Raw genomic sequence first — 22,712 nt, 5'->3', positions numbered from 1 at the left:
TAATACGCATGAACTACATTAAGAAGGTGAGGGAGGATAGATTTAAAGAGGCCAGTCGTCTGTGTAACAGAAACGAGAAATAAGGAACTTGACTTTCATTTCACGCGCTTGGTAATTTTGTCACATTTTGTATCTGTGTACAGTTATCACACAATACAAAGATACATCTAAGAGTTAATATATCAGTACACAGTTATTCACTGCTTATAAATGAACTAAAATTGAATCATATTTAGAATTGTATGCATTCATTTCTATTTTCAGATTCCATTGAACTGTTAAAAGGGAATGAGAGCTTGATTGTACAGATAAAGATAACAATTTAAATTTGTATCTACAATACAAAGAATAATGATTGTATAATGCCAAACATGTTAAAGTACTTCATCTGCAATGCACAAAGGCACTACAGAGTCTTATAAGGACGCAAACCACCAATAATAACCCAGTAATGCATTGTTTCTTGAAGTCAAGACACTCTTCAGGAGGTGTAACTCAAACTGCGGTCATGAAATGATGTGAGATAATTGTAACAACTGTGTAGTGTTCGCAAAAGTGGTTTGTGTTTATACAGGCTTAGCAGAATAGGCAGCACTGTGTTCCAAATACAACTGAGCTTATTTCTCCAAAGAGGAAGTGCAAACAGGAAGTCAGTCTGAGCTGTCAATCAACTCAAATTTCAGTTATTCTGAACTGAATGCTTAGAAACTCACACATCAGAATAGAAACGAACCAGTAAACCAGTAAAATATAATGAAGAAATCTGATGACGTAATTAACTGTTATAATGTGACTCCAGAGAGAGTATGATTGGTTTATTTTGACAACCTACACATGTCTGGATGCGACATGCAGGAAGTGACTCTCTCGTCATGAGAAAATAGAATATGTTTTGTGTTCTGTGTACAGGCACACACACACACATCCCCCTCTCTATAACCCTATATGAGTATGTGTTTGCATTTATCAGGAGGAGAAGTGAAAGAACATGCTGAGCATGCATGCGTTTTTTATTTTAAGTCAGACTTCACACTTGGGAGCTGCTACACAGTCCTCTACTGTCAGCCTCTAAACAGCCCCATAGGAGCGGTTTGAGGTTAACTATCCTGCTCAAGGTCACCTTGAGGGTGGTTGTTGTGGGAGATGGGGAAAGCATTATTACTTGCTCTGCTAACAATTCTCCCAGCTAGTTTGTGGTTGCTTTTCTAACCACTGGCTGAATGCCACTGTAAAAAACAAACAAACAAGGACAATCTGTCAAGAAAACCAACAGAGCATAAAAACTGATTAAAAATCAAGGATTTAACTGCCAAAACCCGCAAGTGAAATACGACAAAACTCTGGCTGAGTGCTATAGTATGACGTGCAAACTGATCACATCACATCCACACATATTTATCATCTCCTAACCTCTGTTACAGACCTGTGCAGACCCTAAGACGCGGCTATCCCTCCTGACAGATAAAACCACGGAGTCCGCCGTCAAATACATCAACAAGAAATTCCCCAACATTGACTTCAGAGGAAACATTGTAAGTGTGACTGCAACCTTTGCACAAGCTTCAGTTGTTTTGTCTTGTTTTACACACAAGCACATGCTTGTTCTAATTCTTTGTCATGAAAATATTATTTTGGGCTCTTGACACAAAAAGGTTTGTTTGTTCTTGATCAATACATAATTAATTAACAATTAACTGTGTGATCCACTGAAAACATTATGACGTTAAGTTGAGTTGACAAAAGAACAAGTTAACAAGCAACCAGTTATGTCAAAGAATTGACAAACTATTTTCTTTGTTATCACAAAACTATCTTTTGATCCCAATAAAACAAATGTGTTATCATGAGCTTGTAAAAGAACTGACTTGTGAAGTGTTTAAAAACAGATCAGTGGTGCCCATGCACGTCCTCTCTGGCTGTCCAAACCTCTATCTCTACAAAGTATACATGATGGTACCTCACAAAGTTAGTGCATGTTGCAGGCCTATGGTGTTATATTGCGTGATATTTGCTGTATGAGTCTTGTGTATCTGTCTTTGTGTCTATACTATGTTTATTTGTTTATTTCATTTAAACATTTGCATATGTCTCACGTTTTAATTTAATTTTTTATTTTATTCATCCTTTATTTAGCAAGGAAAGTCCTGTTGAGATCCAAGACCTCTTCTTCCAGGGAGTCTTGGCCAATCAAGTTAAGCTAATCAAGTAGCATGTGGAGCTAATGAACTTACCCACAGGAAGAAGGACTTCAAGAAATAGTCTATTTTTCACACAATGTGACATCTCATAATACCGTACCTGAAAAGTTCACTTTATTGTTTATTCCAGCAAAATCTGACAAGCATTCAGCGACAGAAATCTGAAGTCTTGGCAGCCACAGCAAGCTACTACGACTCTTTCCTGGATGTCAAAGAGTTCAGGGTGATTGCATCTTTCTTTCTTTCTTTCTTTCTTTCTTTCTTTCTTTCTTTCAGAGGGAGAAACAGAAGCATAACAACAGTCTACATTAACAAACAGTGAAAAACCTTGAAAATGAAAAATAAATATACATTATTCTTTAAATATGAAAACACAAATCTGATAATAGAGGACAATGATGGTGTTTGCAATATTCTCTCCCTTTATTTCTCTCTGTTTTTCTTCTGCTCGCCCATTATTTTAGACATTTTGGTTTACAGAATACATTTCCATATAGAGTGCTTCATTCTGATGTAGGAAAATAATTGATTGTATTCCAAATATCAAGGACAGTTAGCTCACTGTGGTTTGGTGCAGTTTGTTACACCTCCCTTCACATTTGCATATTCCTGTGATGGAGGTCGCGTTCAGGCCAAGGCATCATAGGTATTTGTAAGATTGAGAATGACTCAATCAGGATGTTATAGAAATATGCAAATGTGTAATGATTATTAGGCTTCTGGAATCTATAAAAATGATAATGTGTTTGGGAGATGACATTAGAGGCTTATCATGATTTAAATGTTGCTTTGTTGCAATGTGGGTCTTTGTTTTCTAATCTACTCCTTCTCTGTTCTTCATTCAGGACCACGTTTATGAGTTGCTGAACACCATAGATGCCTGCCAGTGCTTCTTTGACATTGTGAGTATTTACTGTGTGTCGTAATTGTTTTAAATCTGGGAAAGCGCTGAAGTCATACACAACATCTGCTGATAATCTGACGGGCTCCCACTCATTTCTGCTACTACGCTGTTTACTCCTTCTTGCTATGCAGTGCAGGCTGTCTCTGCTCACCGCCCCCCAGCCTCCTCCTGTTCAGTTTGTCAGGTTTTTTTATTATCATAATTAAAGTGGCACCTCTTGCCTTGTGCATTATGTATATCCTACTGTATATTTCAGTGATCTCTGTCTCCTGTGATCTGATCTGCACAGTCAATATGGGTCATGGGTCATTTTAAGCATCTCACACAGCTTGGATTTACCTGGGGATCATCTCTCAGCGCAGGACCTTTTTTTGTCAAGTACAACTGCAGATCCATTTATAAAGTCTGGTTTGAATTAATTCTTATTATTGCAGTCGTAACACATTTTGCAGTCACCTTTAATACCCCTAAAAGGATCTGTGATGTTATTTCTTCTAAAACTGACAAATAATATTAAAGTGATATTTCACCCCAAATCTATATAATCTATCTCCCCCTCTTGGCTTGAAAGGTGGCCATAGTTTGGTTATTGAGGGAGAGTAGTGGCTGTGGTCATCAATTTGAATTCACGCAGTTACAGAGACAGGTTTTCAGGTTGGGAAAAAGTAACAAAAGATTTAACCGCTCAAACCACTCCCTCAGTATAATCCACTTCTGTCTGTATGCCTGCCATGTTCCAAAACACTCCATGCATGTTCAACCACTTTTCTCTGTCAATAAGGAGACTATACAGCCACTTTCAAGCCTGCAGGGGGTGATCTCTATACACGTATATACTGACAAATACTTAAGAATACAAAAATATTTTTAAGGTTTTTTCAACCAAAGAACCCTAAAAAACGATTTTGTTATTTTCAAACTGGGAGTGACAGTAAATAATTAAAATTGTGATGTTCAATAAAAATGTCTTTCTTTGAGGTCCCCAAATAGCTGTACTGCATCTACACTATGTCCTAGTGGGACTGAGGTAGGTTGTTTCAGAGCCACTGACTTCACTGAAACTTTGATTTTCAGGGAATCAACTTTGACTTCACCAAGAACTACTTGGATCTGATCATCACCTACACGTCTGTTATCATAACACTCTCCCGCATCGATGACAAAAAGGCACTGGTGGGCATGTTCAACTGTGCCCATGAGATGACCAATGGAAGCAGGTGAGAAAACATGAAACTGCTTAATGGACGCTGAAGTAACATCATAGATGGAGTACAACATAAGTAGAGGGATGGATGTGTTTTCCATTTACTCGCCCCTATTGATCAAGACAGCACTCAGTCAACAAAGGGTTGTATTTGCTAAGTGCAGCTCTCTACCTACGACGAACACTTTAATTGATGCCATTACGAGTTTCCACATCCATCAGAACGACAATGTTTCTGATCCTTGTAATTAATTAGAATTTTAATTGCCGTAGACATCAACAGCCCACCACTAACCTTTTCTGAGTGCCAAGTGGTATTCTGACATTTTGAGTCTGCCCACTTTGCATGATTTTTATTTATACCCTTCAAAAAAACACAGAGGGCTTATCTCAATTTGAGACGTGAGCAGGGAACACAAACACATACATTTTAATGTCACATTTGACTTGCACACCAAACACAGCTCGCCCCTCGAGAGGGAACAGTCTTAGCGCTTCATTATTTCAGCCACCTAAAAACAAGGCTGTATAAAATTATGTGATTCATGAAATCCAACACTTTCATCATCCCTGTAGGTAATTCTAGACTGACATACTGTTGGCAATGTTGTATTATTATGATGGCCTACTTCTTTTTCTTCTTCTTGTCCCTGCTTTGATTAATTGCACACTGTGATGACTCCTGCAGTGACCCCTCCTACCCACGGCTCGGCCAGATGTTTGTGGAGTATGAGCATCCTTGGAGGAAGCTCACTGAGGAGTTTGGCCCTCACACAAGGGTAAGCTCAGTGTGTCACTCTTTATATATATCACATATCTATTCATAATTTTGTCATCATGACTGTCAATGCTGTAATTTTATTATGTTGGTCTATTCTGTACACACGACATTTTGTAGCTTTAAAAGCCTCCATTAAAGAGGTTAAGGTGACTAACTCGCAGTTGGATCTCCGAGTTTTACCAAACTCAGAAATCATTTCTTCATGGATGAGGCTAAAAGTACATAAATGCATGTGGACATATGACTGCCAAAGAGTAGCTTCCAAGGGCTTTACACATGACTAACAAAATACAAATTATATAATAATAATACAAATGATATGTCACCTTTATTTTCTTCTTTAACACCGGCAGTTACTCCGGTCTGTGTGGAGGATCATAAATATGCATATGTGCAAAAAAACCAGCGTGTTTTTGCCTCTTCCTCTCTCTCTGCCTCTCTACAGCTTCCTCACTCACTGTTGTCCTTTCCTTCTCCGTCCCTCTCCTAGTCTGTGACGGCGGCATTGCTGTCTCTGAAGATGGTCTACCCACGCAGAAACCTGCCAGCAGAGCAGTGGCGGAGCGCCCAGCTCCTCAGCCTGCTTAGTGCTCCAGCTGCCATGCTGGACCCAGCCTGCTGTGACACTGTGAGTCCACCCTTCCGACACCTCTCCTCCTGTATTTATCTCTGACAGAGGGACAAAGAGAGAGGAAGGGGGGTGTCTAAAATATGTTTTTTTCCAGTGATGTCAGGCACAGATATGAGAGAAGGTGCAATAACAGTATATGTGTTGTCTTGAAGGTCAGATACAGTCCACTTAACATTAGTAGCTAGTGTCCCATTTTCTCTGTCCTCCTATTATAGAGCTATCATTTAGAAAATGATTTATTTTATTGTATTTTAACCTCTCTGCTCCGCCCTGAACATTTATTTCTACAATCTCCCCTTTCTGCACTGTTCAGTCCTCTGTCATCCTCTCTGCTGTCGTCAAACACGGTCATTATGGCTCCTTTGATGTAATGTTATGATCCCTGTTGCCCATGGCTTCCTCATAAAAAAACACTAGCCCAGCCAAGACAAGGACCCCCAGGCAACAACAATATATTTGAAAGCAATCATTTCAAGTCTATAGAGTACTATACTGCTACTGATAGGTCTCTTGAGCTGCATTATAAAATGTGCATTTTTGTATTCTTTTTTTCCACCACATGTAGGAAGGATAGTCAATATTTCCTGGAAGGAAAATATGATTGATTTTCTTTTGAAGGAGGAACAAGAATATGGTGGCAATGAAGACGCTGATGGCTGTCATATAGTTTAACTGTTTAACTGACAGGATTTTACTCAATCATAGACTCAGCACATGTAAGGCTGTAGTGAATGCGTCTGTAATGGCAGTTAATAATCTTGTTGTTCCTTACAGATGGCATGTGAATACCTGTCTATGGAGGTGATGGAGCGGTGGATCATAAGTAAGTGTTAATCAGCCTGAATTATAACTTCCTCTAACTGTTCACTTTGTACAAATATATCAACGTTATGCAGGTATACTGTATTTAAATATCAGTGCCTGCAGATTTTAAGACATATGCTTGAAAACTTTGACGCGTGAGAAGAAAAAAAGCTTTGCACTCAAATATAAATCTCAGACCACAGGTTTCAGCAAAAGATTCTGAAGCCCAGTTAATGATGTAAATGCATGCAGCAGTGATGTGCCAGCCCCACAGACTGTATCATAAATGTTGCTGACTCTGCCCCTTGTAGTCGGCTTCCTGTTATGCCACACCAGCCTGAATACAAACCAGGCCTCCCAGGAGCTGTGGAAGATGGCTCTGCGGAGCGGCCTCTACCTCAACCTCACTAGAGACGAAGTGCTCAACATACACAAGGTCTCAGAGGACCTCTTCGACAGCATCAAAGGGTATGTTACAGTATGCTCTCTCCACACTGTGGACTGTGAGAAATAGTCCAAGTTGATGAAAATAACTTTTCAAAGCAAGGTAAGAGGCAATGGGTACAAGATAATGTGGCCTCATATTTCACAGTTAACGAAGGAGAACTGATTTAAAAATGTATCTTGAGTGTCATTCTCATTTCACTTCCCTGAATTAAAGAGTTCCTGTTGAGGACCTCTCGTCTGGTCTCTTTAATTGTTCATTAATTCTGGATATAAAGAGCTGGACTGAGCCTTCCTCAGCTCAACTGCCAGATACTTTACAGATATGTAACAATTTAAGTGTGTGTTTTTGGGGGAATTATTATATATCAGATTATGCACAGATTACTAAAAACAGCCAAAAACATCAATCCAATTAAAACGATTACAAATGTTATCTTTGCATGTTTGTAATAAACAAAATTGCATCAAAAGTGCATTTTTAATTAATTGTTCATTTATTTTTCAGGTATAGCAAGCGAGTTGCAGACATCAAGGAATGTCGTGAGCACGCTATAGTAAACAGGTGAGACTGGCAGGAAACTAAGCAAAGTTTTCACCACTTTTGTGTCATAAATATTCATTGATGTGTATTTATATTGAAATGAGTGGTGAGAACCAAATGTCCATGTCCATTATTACCAGTGGAGCTATGCACAGAGAGAAGAGGCAGTTTCTGAGAGGAGCGATGATGGAATTATATAAAGTTCTGGAGGATGAACCTGGACTTCTGGGACCAAAGGTAGAAGTATATGTAGTAATGAGCATAACAGCTGTGCTTGAGGAATTTAAATAATTTCCTTACTCTAAGTTATAAGTCCAAATGAAATTCTGGTCACATGACATAACGGTATCTTTGATCCAGCCTCCATCCTGCACACATCTTGGACTTTGGGGAATATTTGGACAGGAGGGGGGAATTCCTTTGAATGACCCTTCATTTCATAGTAATCATGGCCTTTACCAATCGTAGCTGAGACTCTTTCCTAACATTCCTCTTTCCTCTCTGTTCTGTGTGCCAATCAAATCCCCAAGGCCCTGTTTGTCTTCATGGCTCTGTCGTTTTCCCGTGACGAAGTCCTGTGGCTCGTCAGACACTCTGAGAATATGCCAAAGATAAAGACGCCCGAGGACTACATTGACAAGTAGGTCACAGGTGCAGAGAACGTGAACCACTGTGTCATCTTACTGTGCAAAAATCTGGCAGCCAGCAAGTTCTCCCTCGCTGCATCTCCACTCTTCAGATATCTCTCAGTGGTGCAACAGCAATGTACATGAGTTTTTAGTAGAGCAGTTATCCTAAAGCCTGCAGAAGGGATTTTAAAATGGCTTATTTGTACACATTTTAATTATGTAAGGTAATAGAAAGTGAATATTTTTGGTGTTGATTAGCTTTCTTTTTGATTTTCCAGTCAGATGGCAGAGCTGCTGTTCCACATGGAGAAGTTAAGAGGTCTGATGAAAAAGTACATTCATGTAATTCAGCGCTACCATGTCCAGTACCTGGCGCAGTTTGATGCCTTGGTTCTCAATGACACCATACAGGTACATATGGTAGATGGCGTGTGCATGTGTGTGTGTGCATAAACTGATGAGAATGTGCAGCGTGTACTATACCTCATACATAACTGAGGTGCAGAAAGTGGCAGAAAGAGGGAAGCCAGCAGTGTTTTTATTACTGAATGCATCCCCTATTCTCCTTCCTCAGCTTACACTTAGAGACCTTTTTCTCCTCTGCAGAACATGTATGTGTGTCCAGAAGAGGAATCAGTCCTGATGAGTTCATTCGTCTCAACCCTGTCTGCTCTGTCGGTCAAACAAGGTAATCACAACAAAATACTGCAGATTATTTTACAGACAATTTTTCTCTATGTAAAATGCATCATGAGAATTTTTATTTGATTAATGATGGATTAAATTTTACTCTGCAGTGGAAAACAAGGAGGAGTTTGATTTCAGAGCACTAAGACTGGACTGGTTGAGATTGCAGGTAGGAAGGCTTGTTGATACATATCAAATATCGCACAATGTTCATTTATCATTGTAAAACTTGAGGCTTTCTTTGTCTTCTGTTTTTAGGCCTACACCAGTGTGAACAAGGCCCCTCTTCCAATAAAGGACTACCCTGACTTAGCGAAGGTGATGAACATGATTCAGTTTCACACCAGGATGGTGGACAGTCTGGAAGAACTTCTGCAGGAGACATCTGAAGTGTCCATATTCTGGTCAGTTTCTCTTCTCTTCTCTTCTCTTCTCTTCTCTTCTCTTCTCCTACAAGGTTGATGTTTTGTTTTCCAGTTTCTATCCACGCGTCTTCGAGAAGATGTTTTGCCAGAGCAGTGAGGAGATGACCATGAAGCGTTACCTCATGGCCTTCCCGTCCGTCTGTTCTCACTTCAGCCAGTGTGGACACCCTCTCTGCCCAGAAGAGGTCAGTGTTCAGTCATTTTCTGACCAAGCTATTAATCATCAGCTGAAAGGAATTGAAGATACTGGTTACACACTACATGAAGTTTGATTTCTAACACCATGTCACCAGCTGTATCACAACAGCAACGTATAATTTTCTTCATTCATGACAACTTTTTTGACTTTATTCTCTGAGGTACTGAAATATTCTTTGCTATTAAATCACAGGCAAGTAAGGTGAAGTGAAGATCAGTGAAGTTATACCTGCAGTTTGAAACTTTTGAAACAGTTCCTATTTACTTAACAGTGAACTAACTGTAACTACGGAAATGATGGGAGAAAATGATGCCTTCTACATTTGTGTGTGCATGTGTGTGTTCAGGAATGCATTTTCTATGCCTTTGTACATTTCCTCTGTTGTTGTACACTCACACTTACTGCACTTGTTTGTGTGTGTAGGCAGAGACAATGGAGAAGAGGAGTCTGCGCCTGTGTGTGACCTTCCTGGAGCAGATAGCTAAGCTGACCAGCAGTGTTGTGTTAGAGATATGTGCTGAGCAGTGCAACCTCAATGACCAGGTGAAGTCTGAGTCTATTTCGGGTTTGAAAAAAAAAAACACATTATCTGGCGCAGATTGATTCTGCCAAACTCCATATCCAGATATAATCACACTAGTCACAGCTTGGCATCAATGGATTTAGCTGGAGGCAGTGGACAGACTGGAGAATTTGAATAAAATGATAAGACGTGTCTAAAACTCTGGAGTTGATTAAAGTGGTCTCTAATCCCTTGAGGAAAATATGACGAAAGTGTTTACTTTTTGACTGCTTCCAATGTGAATGAAAACCACCATGTTTGTCTTTGAGCATGTTACTCAATATCTCCAGGGCTGAATTCTTCCTCTCTTTCTTCCCCCCTTCTTCTCTCCTTCTCTGCATCCACTTGATAACCCCTTAGTTGCAGCCCAAGCACTGTGCCGAGACCATCAGCGCAGCTCGCCATAGAAAGCAAAAGAAGCCGCTGCCAAAGAAAGGAGAGGTCCAGAAAGAGAAGCCAGGCGCTGAAAGCCAGAGGAAAGACCGGGCCATCGTCACCAAGTCAGCTTTTCTTTCTGTTTCCCTGATTATTACCATAACTTTCTCTACTTATCTCCCCCCGCCTGATCCTTCAATAATTATACTGAATTGTAAAATTTTCGAAAAGTGAATGTAATTAATACACCTGTGATTTCTGGAGGCATACAGCGTTATCAACCGCTCTTGTTCAGGTCAGAGGGCAGTTACATAAACATTCGACAGTGTACGATTCTGATTTGCAAAGGTGAGAATTAGGTTAATGCAGTTCACGTTGTCTACTCATATTTCAAAATGATTTCCTTCACTCCATGGCGCATTTTTTTCCTTAACATTTTCAGGAAGACAGGATTAAATTGCTCTCGCCTACAAGCCATTATTTGTTCTGAGCTTTATTACCCTTCAAGTTGAATCAGTCAGGGTTGATGGGTACAGAACCAAGCTATTAAAAATACAAAACAAAACGTCTCAGTGTATTCAAAAAAACACTTTTACTGGCAGCACATTCTATTGTTGCCGTTTTTATCGTTTTGATCATATCCTGTATATAGCTACAGTTAGAAAGCTCACTAATTAAGTCTGAAGAGTTGTAATGCTGTCTCCTTCCCTCCTCTCAGTTTTCCTCCCCGCTGCCTCAGTTTGGAGATGTTTTACAGTTCTCTAACATGTTTATTACCTTGTTTGTCTGAGAAAAGCAAATCCATACCACAGTCATTGTCAAAATATTTGTCCTAAGTTTCTAAGACTTACATCCTCCTCTCTCTCTCTCTCTCTCTCTCTCTCTCTCCCTGTCTCTCTCCCTCCTCTCCTAGTGTGGACAAGATGCATCTGATGCTGACAGAGCTCTGCTCCTCCTACAGCTTCTGCATTGACTTCATTGTCTTCGACCACATCGTTGTTCCTACAGAGTTCCTCCTCTCTCATCTGGAGACACGCCTCTCTGAGTATGCTGAGTGGGGATGGGGGCCCTTATTATATTTGTCTGCACAAATGTGGATGATGTAATGAGTCCTGAAAGTGTATAAAAAGTCCCTGAGGTGACATTTGCTATTTATTCTTCCTATAAAGGTTCCTGTGCACTCTAAAATCTCATGTGCGCCAGAAGCATCTTCAGTTTTTTGCATATGTCACTTCAGCTGCTCCACAATTACTGTCAGAAATATGCAAATTACTGACATGCGTGCCCATTTTCATTGTGAAAGGAACATATTGTCCATGTAATATTGTTTCCTCTGCCAGTGTGTAAATGTGCTGTACAATTGTACTGCAGTGTGCCAATATAATGCCATCATTTCACTGTTTTTATACTGCTGACTCTATGGCCAAACTCATTGCTTGAATGCTCCCATAGCAACTGACCAGTGGGCCGACCTCCACGCTGCACAAGGGCTTTAGAAATGTTCAAGACTCAAACCAGGACGTGACAGAGCACTGGGAAAACTCAAAAGCTTCTCGAGCTCCATTTTCTCCAAATTGCCACTCATTCCCAGATTTGTACACAGCTTTTTTAGTCCTCCTGACAATTAAGGATCATTTGGAGCTTGTCTTTTGTGAAATGTCTCTATAATGAACCCTGCTTTTCTATCTGATTTCTCCGTGCCAGGCTGTGTTGCACCCACTTAAAAATCTGAGAAGAGATCCATCAAGTCACTCCCTTGCTCTGTGTCATTTCAGTGCTAACTGTTATTTAGATTAGGGCTTGGTACCAGGGCAACCTAATGTTTCTGTGTATATGCTCTGCTTAGTCTCCCTGTCTTGGCTGATGATTATCTCCCCTGTCCCCCTAAAATGAGTGCCCTTGAGTAGCAGCACGCCAGCAGTGATTGGTCCTTCTATGGCCAAAATTGTAAATACAGTTTAGTCAGGGAGAGAAAGAGTGAAGGGCCCTGACGAAGAAATAAATAAAACTGCAGTGAAGCCCCGAAGCAGTGAATGTGCTGACCTAATGAGAGTATAGTACCATGCCACCATGGCTCGTTTAACCCGTTTTACGGTCCCATCTGTCTGCCCTCAGTCCACTCCGGCCTGGTGATAAGTGATGTTGGTTAAACATGTTTCTCCAGGATCATCGTGAGAATGGCCAATTACAACCAGACCACCCAGGAGATAACCCGTCCCTCGGACCTCCTGGCAGGGTTAAGAGCCTACACAGCCAGCCTGCAAAGCCTCTCCAGCTACATCAATGTGGATGTCACCCGGCTATTGAAGAACGTCCTGCTGCAGCAAACACAGCCACTGGACTCTCGTGGAGGGCAGACCATTACGACCCTTTACACAAACTGGTGTGTGTAATATATAGGTGTATAGCATAGCCATCATACACAAAAGCATGCAAGTAGCACACATAAGTACATCTTCTCGGTTTCTCTCTCTCCGAATTGTTTCCTGTCTTTCTTGTCCCTTTTCGCTGTCTCTCACTTTCACTCTGTAATTCAAACATCTGCTGTGTAAAGGCTGAGGATGTATATATTTTTTTTCTGCACCTCAGGTTCCTGGAGAGTCTCTTGCGTCAGGCCAGCAACTCCCTCATCGTTCACTGTCCCACGATGCACTGCTTCGTCAACCAGACTACTGACAACGACCCAAGTTTCAGAGCAGAGGAGTTTTCAGATATATCAGGTCGGCCCCAGAGCTTCATTTCAGTAATTTAATTTGTAGCATAAATCAATATGTCAATATGAACCTAAAGGTACATCTCTCATTACATCTGCATGAATGCTCACAGGTCTAATAACAAAGTTAGAAGCGCAACCTTTTGCACATTTTTGTTACCGAGGTGATATAGGAAACAATAACACAAATAAATAATACAAAGCTTTCATTGCATGTTGCATTGTAAGAAAAAGTAATTCAGATGACACACATCAATGACATGAGTTTAGTATCCATAGCAACAACTCTAAATCTTGGCAGAGGCTTTCTCTGAACTTGTCCATGTTGTACACTAAATTCATGTATTTAATTACTGCAAATTATAGAGAATTTTAGTCATGTGGATGTAATCTGAGAAAAATTTGCCAAAAAAACAAACACATTGCAACAGTTTTTAACATATTTTTTGTATGAGAATGTTTGCATGACAAACGCAAAAAGGAATCAGTGAGAAAGAAATGTTTTCCTCCATTTTCACTGACACATGGCTTTACTCCTGACAGAATCAAAAAGTTCCCCTGTACTCTCAATTTTAATGATCACGGGCCCACAGATCCAAGAAAGGACTCGCTCTTTTAAAAAGGCACAACTTACAGATCTCGTTCACTCCTGTGACGCCACATCCAGAGGGAGAATTATTGCTCAAGAGGATGTGGAGCTTGTTATTGTGGTGGTGTGTAGTGGTTTTTTTCACGCTGCCTGTCATGCGGTTTACTCTGACACTGCCTGGCTAATGTAAAGTTCAGTATTGCTTATCATCTCCCCTGCTCTTCCGTCCTTGCCTCACAACCATTCCAGCATCACTTGTCTCTCCTCCACACAGCCTCCCTTTCGGACTCCACGCTACCTTGTGGGAGCAGTGGACTTCTTTATGACTGTATTATGGCTATATTCAATCCACTACAGACTTTGGTTCATACACACACAAGCAAACATGAACATGATGCATTCATAAGACATGCATACATACGGTACCTTGGAGACCACTGCACTTCAATAGACGCCCCCTCACAATGTCATCATCGTTGTCTATATTTACTCTGTAGTGAGATATCTGCCTGCCTCACAGTGACTCACTCGCCCATCCATTAACCACCTCCAATTTTAACCACACACGTCTTTATCCATCCATATTCATGTTGACCTGAGTGAAATGTCTAATAGCTGCAGTTGTCTCTCTTTCATTGATTCAGGCACACTCACAAATCAAATTTAATGTCCATGTCCTTTCTTATTTTTGTCAAAGGTAGAGAGTCGAAACACCTCACTGGAAACAAACAAAACATCTCTACAGCAGAGCCCGGTTTTGTTTGTGCATTTTTGTAAACATGTTTGGCTGCTTGACATCAACATCAATTTAAACCTCTGTTGATCCCTCATCTCCTTCCAATAATGATCTTAAATTATTCACATCACCTTCTGAACAGAGTTGCAGGCCCTTGCGGAGCTAATTGGTCCATATGGCCTGAAGTTTCTGAGTGAGAACCTGATGTGGCACATCACCTCACAAGTCAGTGAGCTGAAGGTACAGTATGATGCAATGGACTCGTTTCAAGGATGTAGATCAGTAGCCTGCTGATCTCTCAGGGTAAACTAAGTGTTACTTGTCTGTAGCGGGGAGACTTTACAGCCCTACAAAGGCACAGAGCAGTAACATCAGAAGCAGTGTAGTCGAGTTTTTGAAAAGTTTTATGCCATGATTACTTTACCCGACAAATATCATTGCCATATAACCTACATAATACCTAAACTATGCAGATAGGCTACTGCACACTCTGCCTTTGGATAGTCTTTAAGGAATGCAAAGGGAAAATGCACTTTCGTGTAACATTTTAACTTTGTTTAAGAAAATTCATTTTATTTTGATTATTCACAGTCCATAGCTAAAAGGAATTAAATAAATCTGGGTTTTGCTGTGTGTCTGTCTGCCATCTGCTATTGTTGTTTACACTGAAATTAATATATTCAATTACTTAAAAATTCAATACATGTAAATATATGATTTGAAGATAGCCAAATCAAATCCCAAATGAAAGCCAGTCAAAAGCTGAGATGGTAGCCACTAAGCTAGTTGGCTATAAGCTTTGAGTTTAGCGGTTGTTTTTCTCAACCATGATTGGATTTAAGCTACGTGGAATAACAAACTGAAATGTAATTTTTCCTTTACAGATAACAACATTTGTCTAGTAGGTTTAGTTTTAGCCAATGCTCGGCCTAGCATTCTAACCAGTTTGTAGTTACTGTGTTTATATAGCCAAATCTATGAGCACAATAGTAACGTTACCCTTTATCTTGCCATGAATCTCTTGATCTCTTGATCTTGATCCTCATGTAAAAACCAGTTGTGGCTGCTGTACTGTGTCAGGCTCCCCACTTTGGCACCTATGATTGAAGTGAGGAGTTGCAGCGCTGCAGCTCTGAACTTGCTGAGAGACAGATCTGTCACAGCTATGACCTCTCACCATTATAACTCCCACCTGGAGGTGGTTTAATCACTTACTTCACTTACTTCTCTTCTGTTAGAAACTGGTGATTGAAAATATGGACGTCCTGGTACAGATGAAGAACAACTTTGACAAGCCTGAGGACATGGCCAATCTTAAAAAGAGGCTGACAGGTGAGAAGTGGAGAGGGGGACGTGGGTGGAGGTGTGAGGGAAGAGCTACGGGGTTGAAAAGGTGTGAGAAAGGCAGACAGGAGGAGATCAGATAGAGTACAAAGTTCAATGTGAGAAGAAGGAATGTGACGACAGAGAGGAGATGAACAATAACAAGAAGCGAAAGAGGAGTACTATAATCACTCTAAGTGGAAGCCATTGTAGTTTCTATACTGACTGACATACACAAGTATATCTTTAGCTCACCAGCAGACTACTCGCACTTCTGTATGTTTTTCAGTATAGAGACAAGCATAAATATAGTTAATTGTGTTCATTTTAAGATGCTGTTAAGACAATCTGATGCAGAAGAGGGAAATACTGTCAGCACTTGCAGGCAGGTGCAAGATGTATAGACTAAATAATTTAATCCTTTGGGGTGTTATCAGTCAAAAGCAGAAGGCTATTAAATTTACACATAAGCACTCACAAGCACTCACACATTTTCTCCTTAAAAAAATAAATGAATGAACACATTAATGGATGTATCTATGTCTTATCTCTTCACAACATTCAGCAGTACACTAATGCTACATTTTTTTTCTAGATCTCTTAGTTTACAAAGCTCATAAAAAAGTATATTCGTATGCCACCTTTTCTAGAACTAGGTGAGCTGTCAGTGACATCACAACAATAATCTAATTTGCCCAGTGACAACATGTACTTAAATCTTTATAACAGCAACTAGTCTCAAGTTCGCCCACAATGTTATACTAAAGCCACAGCTACAGCTTTACTACTTTACATACAGCTGCAGGCCTCTGATTTGTTTCATATGCATTTCTACTGCAGGTGGAGAGAACGTGCTGAAGAGGGTGACCATCATCGGGGTGATCCTGTCCTTCAGATCGATGGCACAGGCCTGTCTGAAAGATGTAAAGTCCAACAAGATTTTATGATAATATAAAACTCTTAGACTGCTGATATGCTGATGAAACTGTTTGTAATACTGTGTAGGTACAACAGACAAGTGGATGTGGTACTTTGTGAATTACGAAAGTTAAAAATAAGAGTCAAGTTAATTCACGACCTTTGGAATAATGGTTTGACAAACTTTCCGGAGCTTTCAACTACATCTTACAGTCTTCATCCGCAGTTGGAGTTTTATCTATATGTTATTTATACCAGCTATATACGACCACCTGTTGTTGTGTGAGCGAACTTCCATATCAGGGATCATGTCATGACAAATAAACAAACCCTGCGAGATGCAATTGAAAGCTCTGGAAAAAAGCTAGTAAGTGGACCTTGAGTTAAAATGTTCTCTATTTTGAAACTAGTTTTAGTTTCTTAACAAAAAAAGACATACTGAATGATTGCTAATCAGACATACATTATTGTCCTGTAGTGTCCCTGTACCAGCACCGTTCAATCTAATGCAGCTCAAAGTCCTTTACAAATATATATAAGAAAAAATAAAACATAGTAGGTGAACAATGCTTCCATGCACTGCTAATCTCTATGATCTCAGTCATATTGTGCCATATAATCCTATCATCTAGATCCTGCGGAAGCATTGCCCGTATCTACTGGGGCCCATCAAGTGCCTGAGAGACTTCATCTCCCCTGAAGCTAACATCAAGGTAAAACACAGCTTTTATACCACTTTATGACAGCTAAAAAAAAGCATCCATATGTTGAGATCCCACAGAGGAATGGAAGTGCAATAATCAAGGTTTCACTGTGCATGAATCATCCCATCACAGTTTGTCAACATGAACAGTTTATTTTCACAGGAACTTATTGTGGGAGAATTTAGGTTGAAGGCATATTATTGTTTGGGTACATTTATCCACATGTATTTACATTTGAGAGTTTGGGGAATTGACCGACTTCCATCAGAGGTTAAGAATGCAGAATATACTGTAGCACAATGTGTAGCATAATGTAATTATTTAAATAATAGACTATGTGCATCAGTAGATCTGAGTGGGAGAATTGCAGAGAAACATTTTTTTGTATTCTCTAGCACCAACCAAATTAAATTCCTTATCTCCCTCTGGAGCAATCTGTGTGACTGTGGCTCACAAACTCCCCCTCCCTCCCTTAGTTGCGTCTGGCCTCTGAGTGAGGCATGACAGCCGTGCCACAACCAGGGCCAGGATAACCCCAAAGACGTCAGCAGCCCCCTCATGCCTCCGTGAGAGAGACTCTGATCGCCGCTGCAGCTAAACCACATCAGTCGAAACATTGTGCCCAGACAGTCTAACGATGCATGCAACCAGAAATAGTGCATGATCAAAACCTGTGTGTCAAGACAATAACCCACACCGCTGATTTAGTGTCGCTCCTCAGAGAATATGCAGCATGTCACTTTTTGTGGCTGCGACATAAAAATGCAAAGCACAGATCAGCAGCATCCTACTGGCTGTGTTTTATTGACGGCATGGGACAATAAAATGCAACAAAATTATGAAAATAGAAATGGTGCATTAAATTTAAATTATGCACCTCTTTTTGCCGCAGAGGCCTTAAACTGCCTATTTTAGCTGCTCTTCCATTAATGCTTCATGACCTTACAGGTGACTCTAAGCGTTTTCGAGCTGGCTTCTGCTGCAGGGCTGACATGTGATATTGATCCTGCCCTCGTCGCAGCTATCGGCAGTATGCAGACAGGTAAACACTAAAACTATTAGTGCCACTTCTGTAGACAGCGTCATCTAATGGCTTAGACGTCAAGAGAAAGAGAGTGTTCTTTCATCTCTTAATGTTTTCTATGCAGATAACACGTCAATTGATGAGGAGTACAAGCTGTCCTGTTTGCTGCTGGTCTACATCGCTGTGTCCCTGCCTACCCTGGCCCTGGACCCCAACTCTTTCTACAGCCGAGACCATGGCGGTGCATATTCATTCATTCATTTTCAGCTGCGACAAACAGCTTGACAGTAATTAGCCCCCAGACAGCCCTCAACCAAATACTAATCACTACTTCTTCCAGGCATTACTTCTTCCATCTGCTGATAGCGTCTAAAAAGGTGCTCCACCCTGAAACACAAGGCGTATTAGCATCTCTGTGTATCATACTTTCCAGTCTGACTGACGTGGTCTGAAGCAAAGTATGTTGGTTAATGAGAAACACGTTTCTGCTTAGAGACTTTTGTTTACAGATAACTTCGGCTGACGTGCATCGATACAGTTACTCTTGGCATGTGGCCCTGCTGACCCTAACCGCTTGGCTCCGAGCCTGGACTGCAACATTAAGAGCAGCAAATAGCCGAGATTTCTATCAAAGCACAGGGTGGCGTTTGTCTCAGATTATTTTCTTTGTCTCTATTTTCCATTGGCATGTTTGAAATAGATTTACCCTGTGAGCCTGAGGAAGTATGCTCAGTATGCTTCCTCTTAAGTTTTATGGATCATTAACTACATTTTCTTCTAATTGTCGGGCCATGAAAACATCCTCTCTGTGGCTAAAGTTACAGGACATCCTATTCTATTCTTTTAATTCTGCAGTGTTTAATTTTTGTGCTTTTATTTTCTCAGGCCACAACAACAACATCCACTGTTTAGCTACAGCTATCAACCAGCTGGCTGCGGCCATGTTCACTGTTCAGAACAAGAACATAGAGCAGCACCTCAAAGAGTTTCTGCTGGTGAGTGGCAAACATTTTATTAGCATTTAAATTCAAAAATTAATTAATTCAGATTTTGAAGTGTTCTGACTTCACAAATCAGTAGATTAATACCCAAGGGATTATCCCGAGGGTCCCAACTAGGGGTCACAAGATGAACCTAAATTCTGTTACACAAAATGTTGTGTAACAGATTTTTCAATAATCTTTGTTTATTTTTTCATGTGAAATACTGGATACTTTTACCTCTTCACGCCTAATAAAGTTGAAAAAGAAGCCTCAGAAGAAGGGAAAATCGCTTCAGTCAGTTGAACTGGTATATCTGATAGACCTGCAGCCTGTGACGAGGGGTCTAAAGTAGACTTGCCTTATATTAAGGAGCACTGCATTAATAAATAGTGTCACAGAAAACACAGATGATTGTGGCATGGTGCAAAGAAAATCCATTAATTAAACATACAACAACTATGGATAAATAGTTTCTTGGGCACACAACACTGACAATATTTCAGTGAAAGAGCTTTCTCAAGACTCTTCCAACCTTTGTCCCGTTTGAGGTCAAGTCCACCAGTGTAAAAACATTGTTTGACGTGCCTCTTTTTAACTTTGTGTTATGCCACAGCTGGCCTCCTCCACTCTGCTGCAGTTGGGACAATACGTGGAGAGAATGGAGTGCAAAAACCGAGAGTCCGTCTACCTGCTCCTGCACATGGTAGGCTTGCCAGTACAATAATAATCATGCATTTTCAAGTTTACAACAAGGCATTAGTGGGTTTATAAATTGACTGATGGAAAAACCTATGACCCTCCATTAATTGAGGTTTTTCTCTTTGCAATAAGCCATCATGCCCACAGTGTCTTCTATAATGGCTTACTCCTTATCTTTAAAGCACTAATAAATGAATGATTAGCTATAATAAAGTCATTAAAGACATCTTCTAAAAGTAAGTATGCATATTTTAAAAATTCAAATGAATGGAGAGGGTTTTTTTTCACATCAAGAATACAGAAATCTCGGCTCACACTAAAGTACTGTAAGTGCAGAAGAAATGACCCACAACCTTATTAAATCCTCAACGTATATTACAGTAATTTTGTGTTATGGAAAAACGTTACGGTGCAAATTTATTTAAAATATCAGACGTGTTATTCCATGATTTTCTGTATTGTCAACAAATGCCATGAAAATACCAAAACTAGCAATGAATCGATCCTACCAACAAAGCATCGTCTTTGTTTTCAAAGCTTGATATATGTTATTCCTCTTTGCGATAGACCTCAATGTTTGTCCAAAAACAATTAAAAACTCATCAATGAGCCTCGCTGTTGCACTGGCCGACATGTTCCTCCATTAAAATGAACATGGGCACTGTAGTCTGAGTCAGTCCCACACACACGGTACACCTGCTGCCTTAAATACTCAGTATTACAGCAAATGTGTATTAATCCACCGCTGAAAATAGTCCCCAAAAAGGCACTGTTTTCTCCTGTTTGAGTAACCTTTGCTAAAAACTACAGTGCCCAGCTGTTTTAGGAATTTACCTTTTCTTTTTTTAAATGAAACTTTATATTAGTAACTTGTTTTTGAAGATTCACGTCTTCAGTAGAAGTGAATGGGCTTGGAGCAGACAGGTTTTGGTAATTTAATGGGATTTGTTAACAATAACACTACATTAATAACAACATCCGTTAACACTTTCAACCCTGATTCATTTAGATTGTGGAGGAGTCTCCGTTCTTGAGTCAAGACATGCTGGAGAGCTGCTTCCCCTATGTTCTGCTCCGAAATGCCTACAGAGAGGTGTACAGGTCCTTCATCGTCACTCTGGGCTGAAGAACACTTTTAATCTAACCTTTATTCATCCAAGAGACTATTTTAATGTGCACGCATGTTTTGCTTTCATTACCATTCGGTCTCCTACTCATGCAGGTCACATTTGCAGCAGGTTAATCATGGCTTTGGATATTTTCTGTCACAGTTATCGGTGATAAGGCTTCCTGTGAGTCAGCACTCTTTATATACTCACATTACAAAAGATCCTCCCTCCCTCTTGCTTTGGTGCTGCTCATCTGCCAGTATTATAGTGTAGGTTTACAACTGCTGTATTATTACTAATATCAGCTTGAATAATTCAAATGCAAATATATTCTGTAACATCTTTTTTATATTTTACATATCAGTGCCATGACTTAAAGAAAACATGTTTTTAGATATTTTTAGAATGAAACCACATTTATTAAGATTTTTAATAGATCAATGTATTAATAGTTGGTGTATAAAATGATTTCTTGCAAATGTTCCACGAATAAAGATGGTAATAATATGCTATTTGTTTTCTTTTCGGTCTATATTCAACAAGTGTTCCTCTGCTATTTCCAGTCTGTCCTCCACCCTCGCTACCCTCCCATCCTCCCTCCCTGGAGGAGAGCCTTGTCCTCTTCATTTTTCATGTACAATTTAAATGATGCATTCCAGTTTTTCAGAACCAAAAGTGCTTGTTGCTAATTTTAGATGTCGCCTTAGTGATTTTATTTTGCAACCGGAACTGTTCCTTTTTTCTTCCTTTTTCTTCTGTCTCCTCCCTTCTCACCCTTTCTGCAGCTATATCCGCTTGGTTGCCACGCTGGAGAAATGGATGTTCACATCCGTTTGCGCACAGTGTGTGTGTGTGTGTGTGTGTGTGTGTGTGTGTGTGTGTGAAGGGACCCAGCCTTCTCACAAGAGCACAAGACTTTCAATTCCCACTACAGGCAACACTTACGTGAATACACAGATGAACATTGATGAGTAAACAAATGACAGATCCTAAAAACAGCACAACTTACTTAATGCAAAGTATATAATGTGCCATTGAGGGAAAAATGAACAGAGCTACGGTCAATTATGGCCAAAACTACAAACATTAGATTTAGTTTGTAAAAAAACCCATTCATTTATAATGACTGTTATGTGCAGAGGGAGCAGCCAGATATCAGGTGGGGGGTTTGCTCATTCTTATTTCATCACACTTCCCATTAGGCACCAGCCAGACTTGTAAGCTGCCTGTTTGTGAGATCCTTAATGCCTCTTTCATTTCTTTTTAGTGTTGAATATTTTATTGGAATTTTTCCTTGCCTTGCTTTGGAGGAGGCTTGTGTCCTCATCACTATTTAGAATTTATAAGCAATATATAAACATTTAACACATGGTTTATAACACACTATTAGGTTGTTGTAAGCAGATGTAAGTGTTTATACACCCATAAGTGGAGGCTGGTGTATAAACAGATAATGAATGACAATATAGTACAACGTTACAGTACAAATACTGTACATTAATAAACACTTAAAATGACTTTATATAT

The 22,712-nt window shown here is 40.0% G+C and overlaps 1 protein-coding gene across 1 annotated transcript; it reads left to right on the top strand.

Moving 5' to 3' along the window:
• nckap1l (NCK associated protein 1 like) lies at nucleotides 1-21,666 on the top strand. Its single transcript, XM_070902215.1, has 31 exons — nucleotides 1-26; nucleotides 1,422-1,532; nucleotides 2,329-2,421; nucleotides 3,044-3,100; nucleotides 4,177-4,319; nucleotides 4,995-5,085; nucleotides 5,578-5,715; nucleotides 6,493-6,541; nucleotides 6,834-6,990; nucleotides 7,475-7,531; nucleotides 7,651-7,747; nucleotides 8,041-8,150; nucleotides 8,418-8,550; nucleotides 8,746-8,827; nucleotides 8,937-8,995; nucleotides 9,085-9,230; nucleotides 9,304-9,440; nucleotides 9,878-9,993; nucleotides 10,373-10,512; nucleotides 11,301-11,432; nucleotides 12,552-12,770; nucleotides 12,977-13,107; nucleotides 14,568-14,665; nucleotides 15,664-15,757; nucleotides 16,589-16,671; nucleotides 17,299-17,379; nucleotides 18,319-18,412; nucleotides 18,519-18,635; nucleotides 19,280-19,389; nucleotides 19,991-20,080; nucleotides 21,086-21,666. The coding sequence occupies exons 1-31, from the start codon at nucleotides 9-11 to the stop codon at nucleotides 21,200-21,202; spliced, it is 3,300 nt and encodes a 1,099-aa protein (XP_070758316.1). The 5' UTR covers nucleotides 1-8; the 3' UTR covers nucleotides 21,203-21,666.
• Nucleotides 21,667-22,712: the final 1,046 nt, after the last annotated feature.

Source organism: Enoplosus armatus, chromosome 3 (assembly GCF_043641665.1).
Source record: "Enoplosus armatus isolate fEnoArm2 chromosome 3, fEnoArm2.hap1, whole genome shotgun sequence".
Lineage (NCBI taxonomy): Eukaryota > Metazoa > Chordata > Actinopteri > Centrarchiformes > Enoplosidae > Enoplosus > Enoplosus armatus.
Note: the sequence above shows the minus strand (reverse complement) of the source record. Positions and strands in the feature narration are given on the sequence as shown.

Coding starts and splice junctions, on each gene's coding strand:
- nckap1l (XM_070902215.1), top strand. Junction 9,231..9,303: donor TCTGAAGTGTCCATATTCTG/GTCAGTTTCTCT, acceptor TTTGTTTTCCAG/TTTCTATCCACGCGTCTTCG. Junction 9,994..10,372: donor AGTGCAACCTCAATGACCAG/GTGAAGTCTGAG, acceptor ATAACCCCTTAG/TTGCAGCCCAAGCACTGTGC.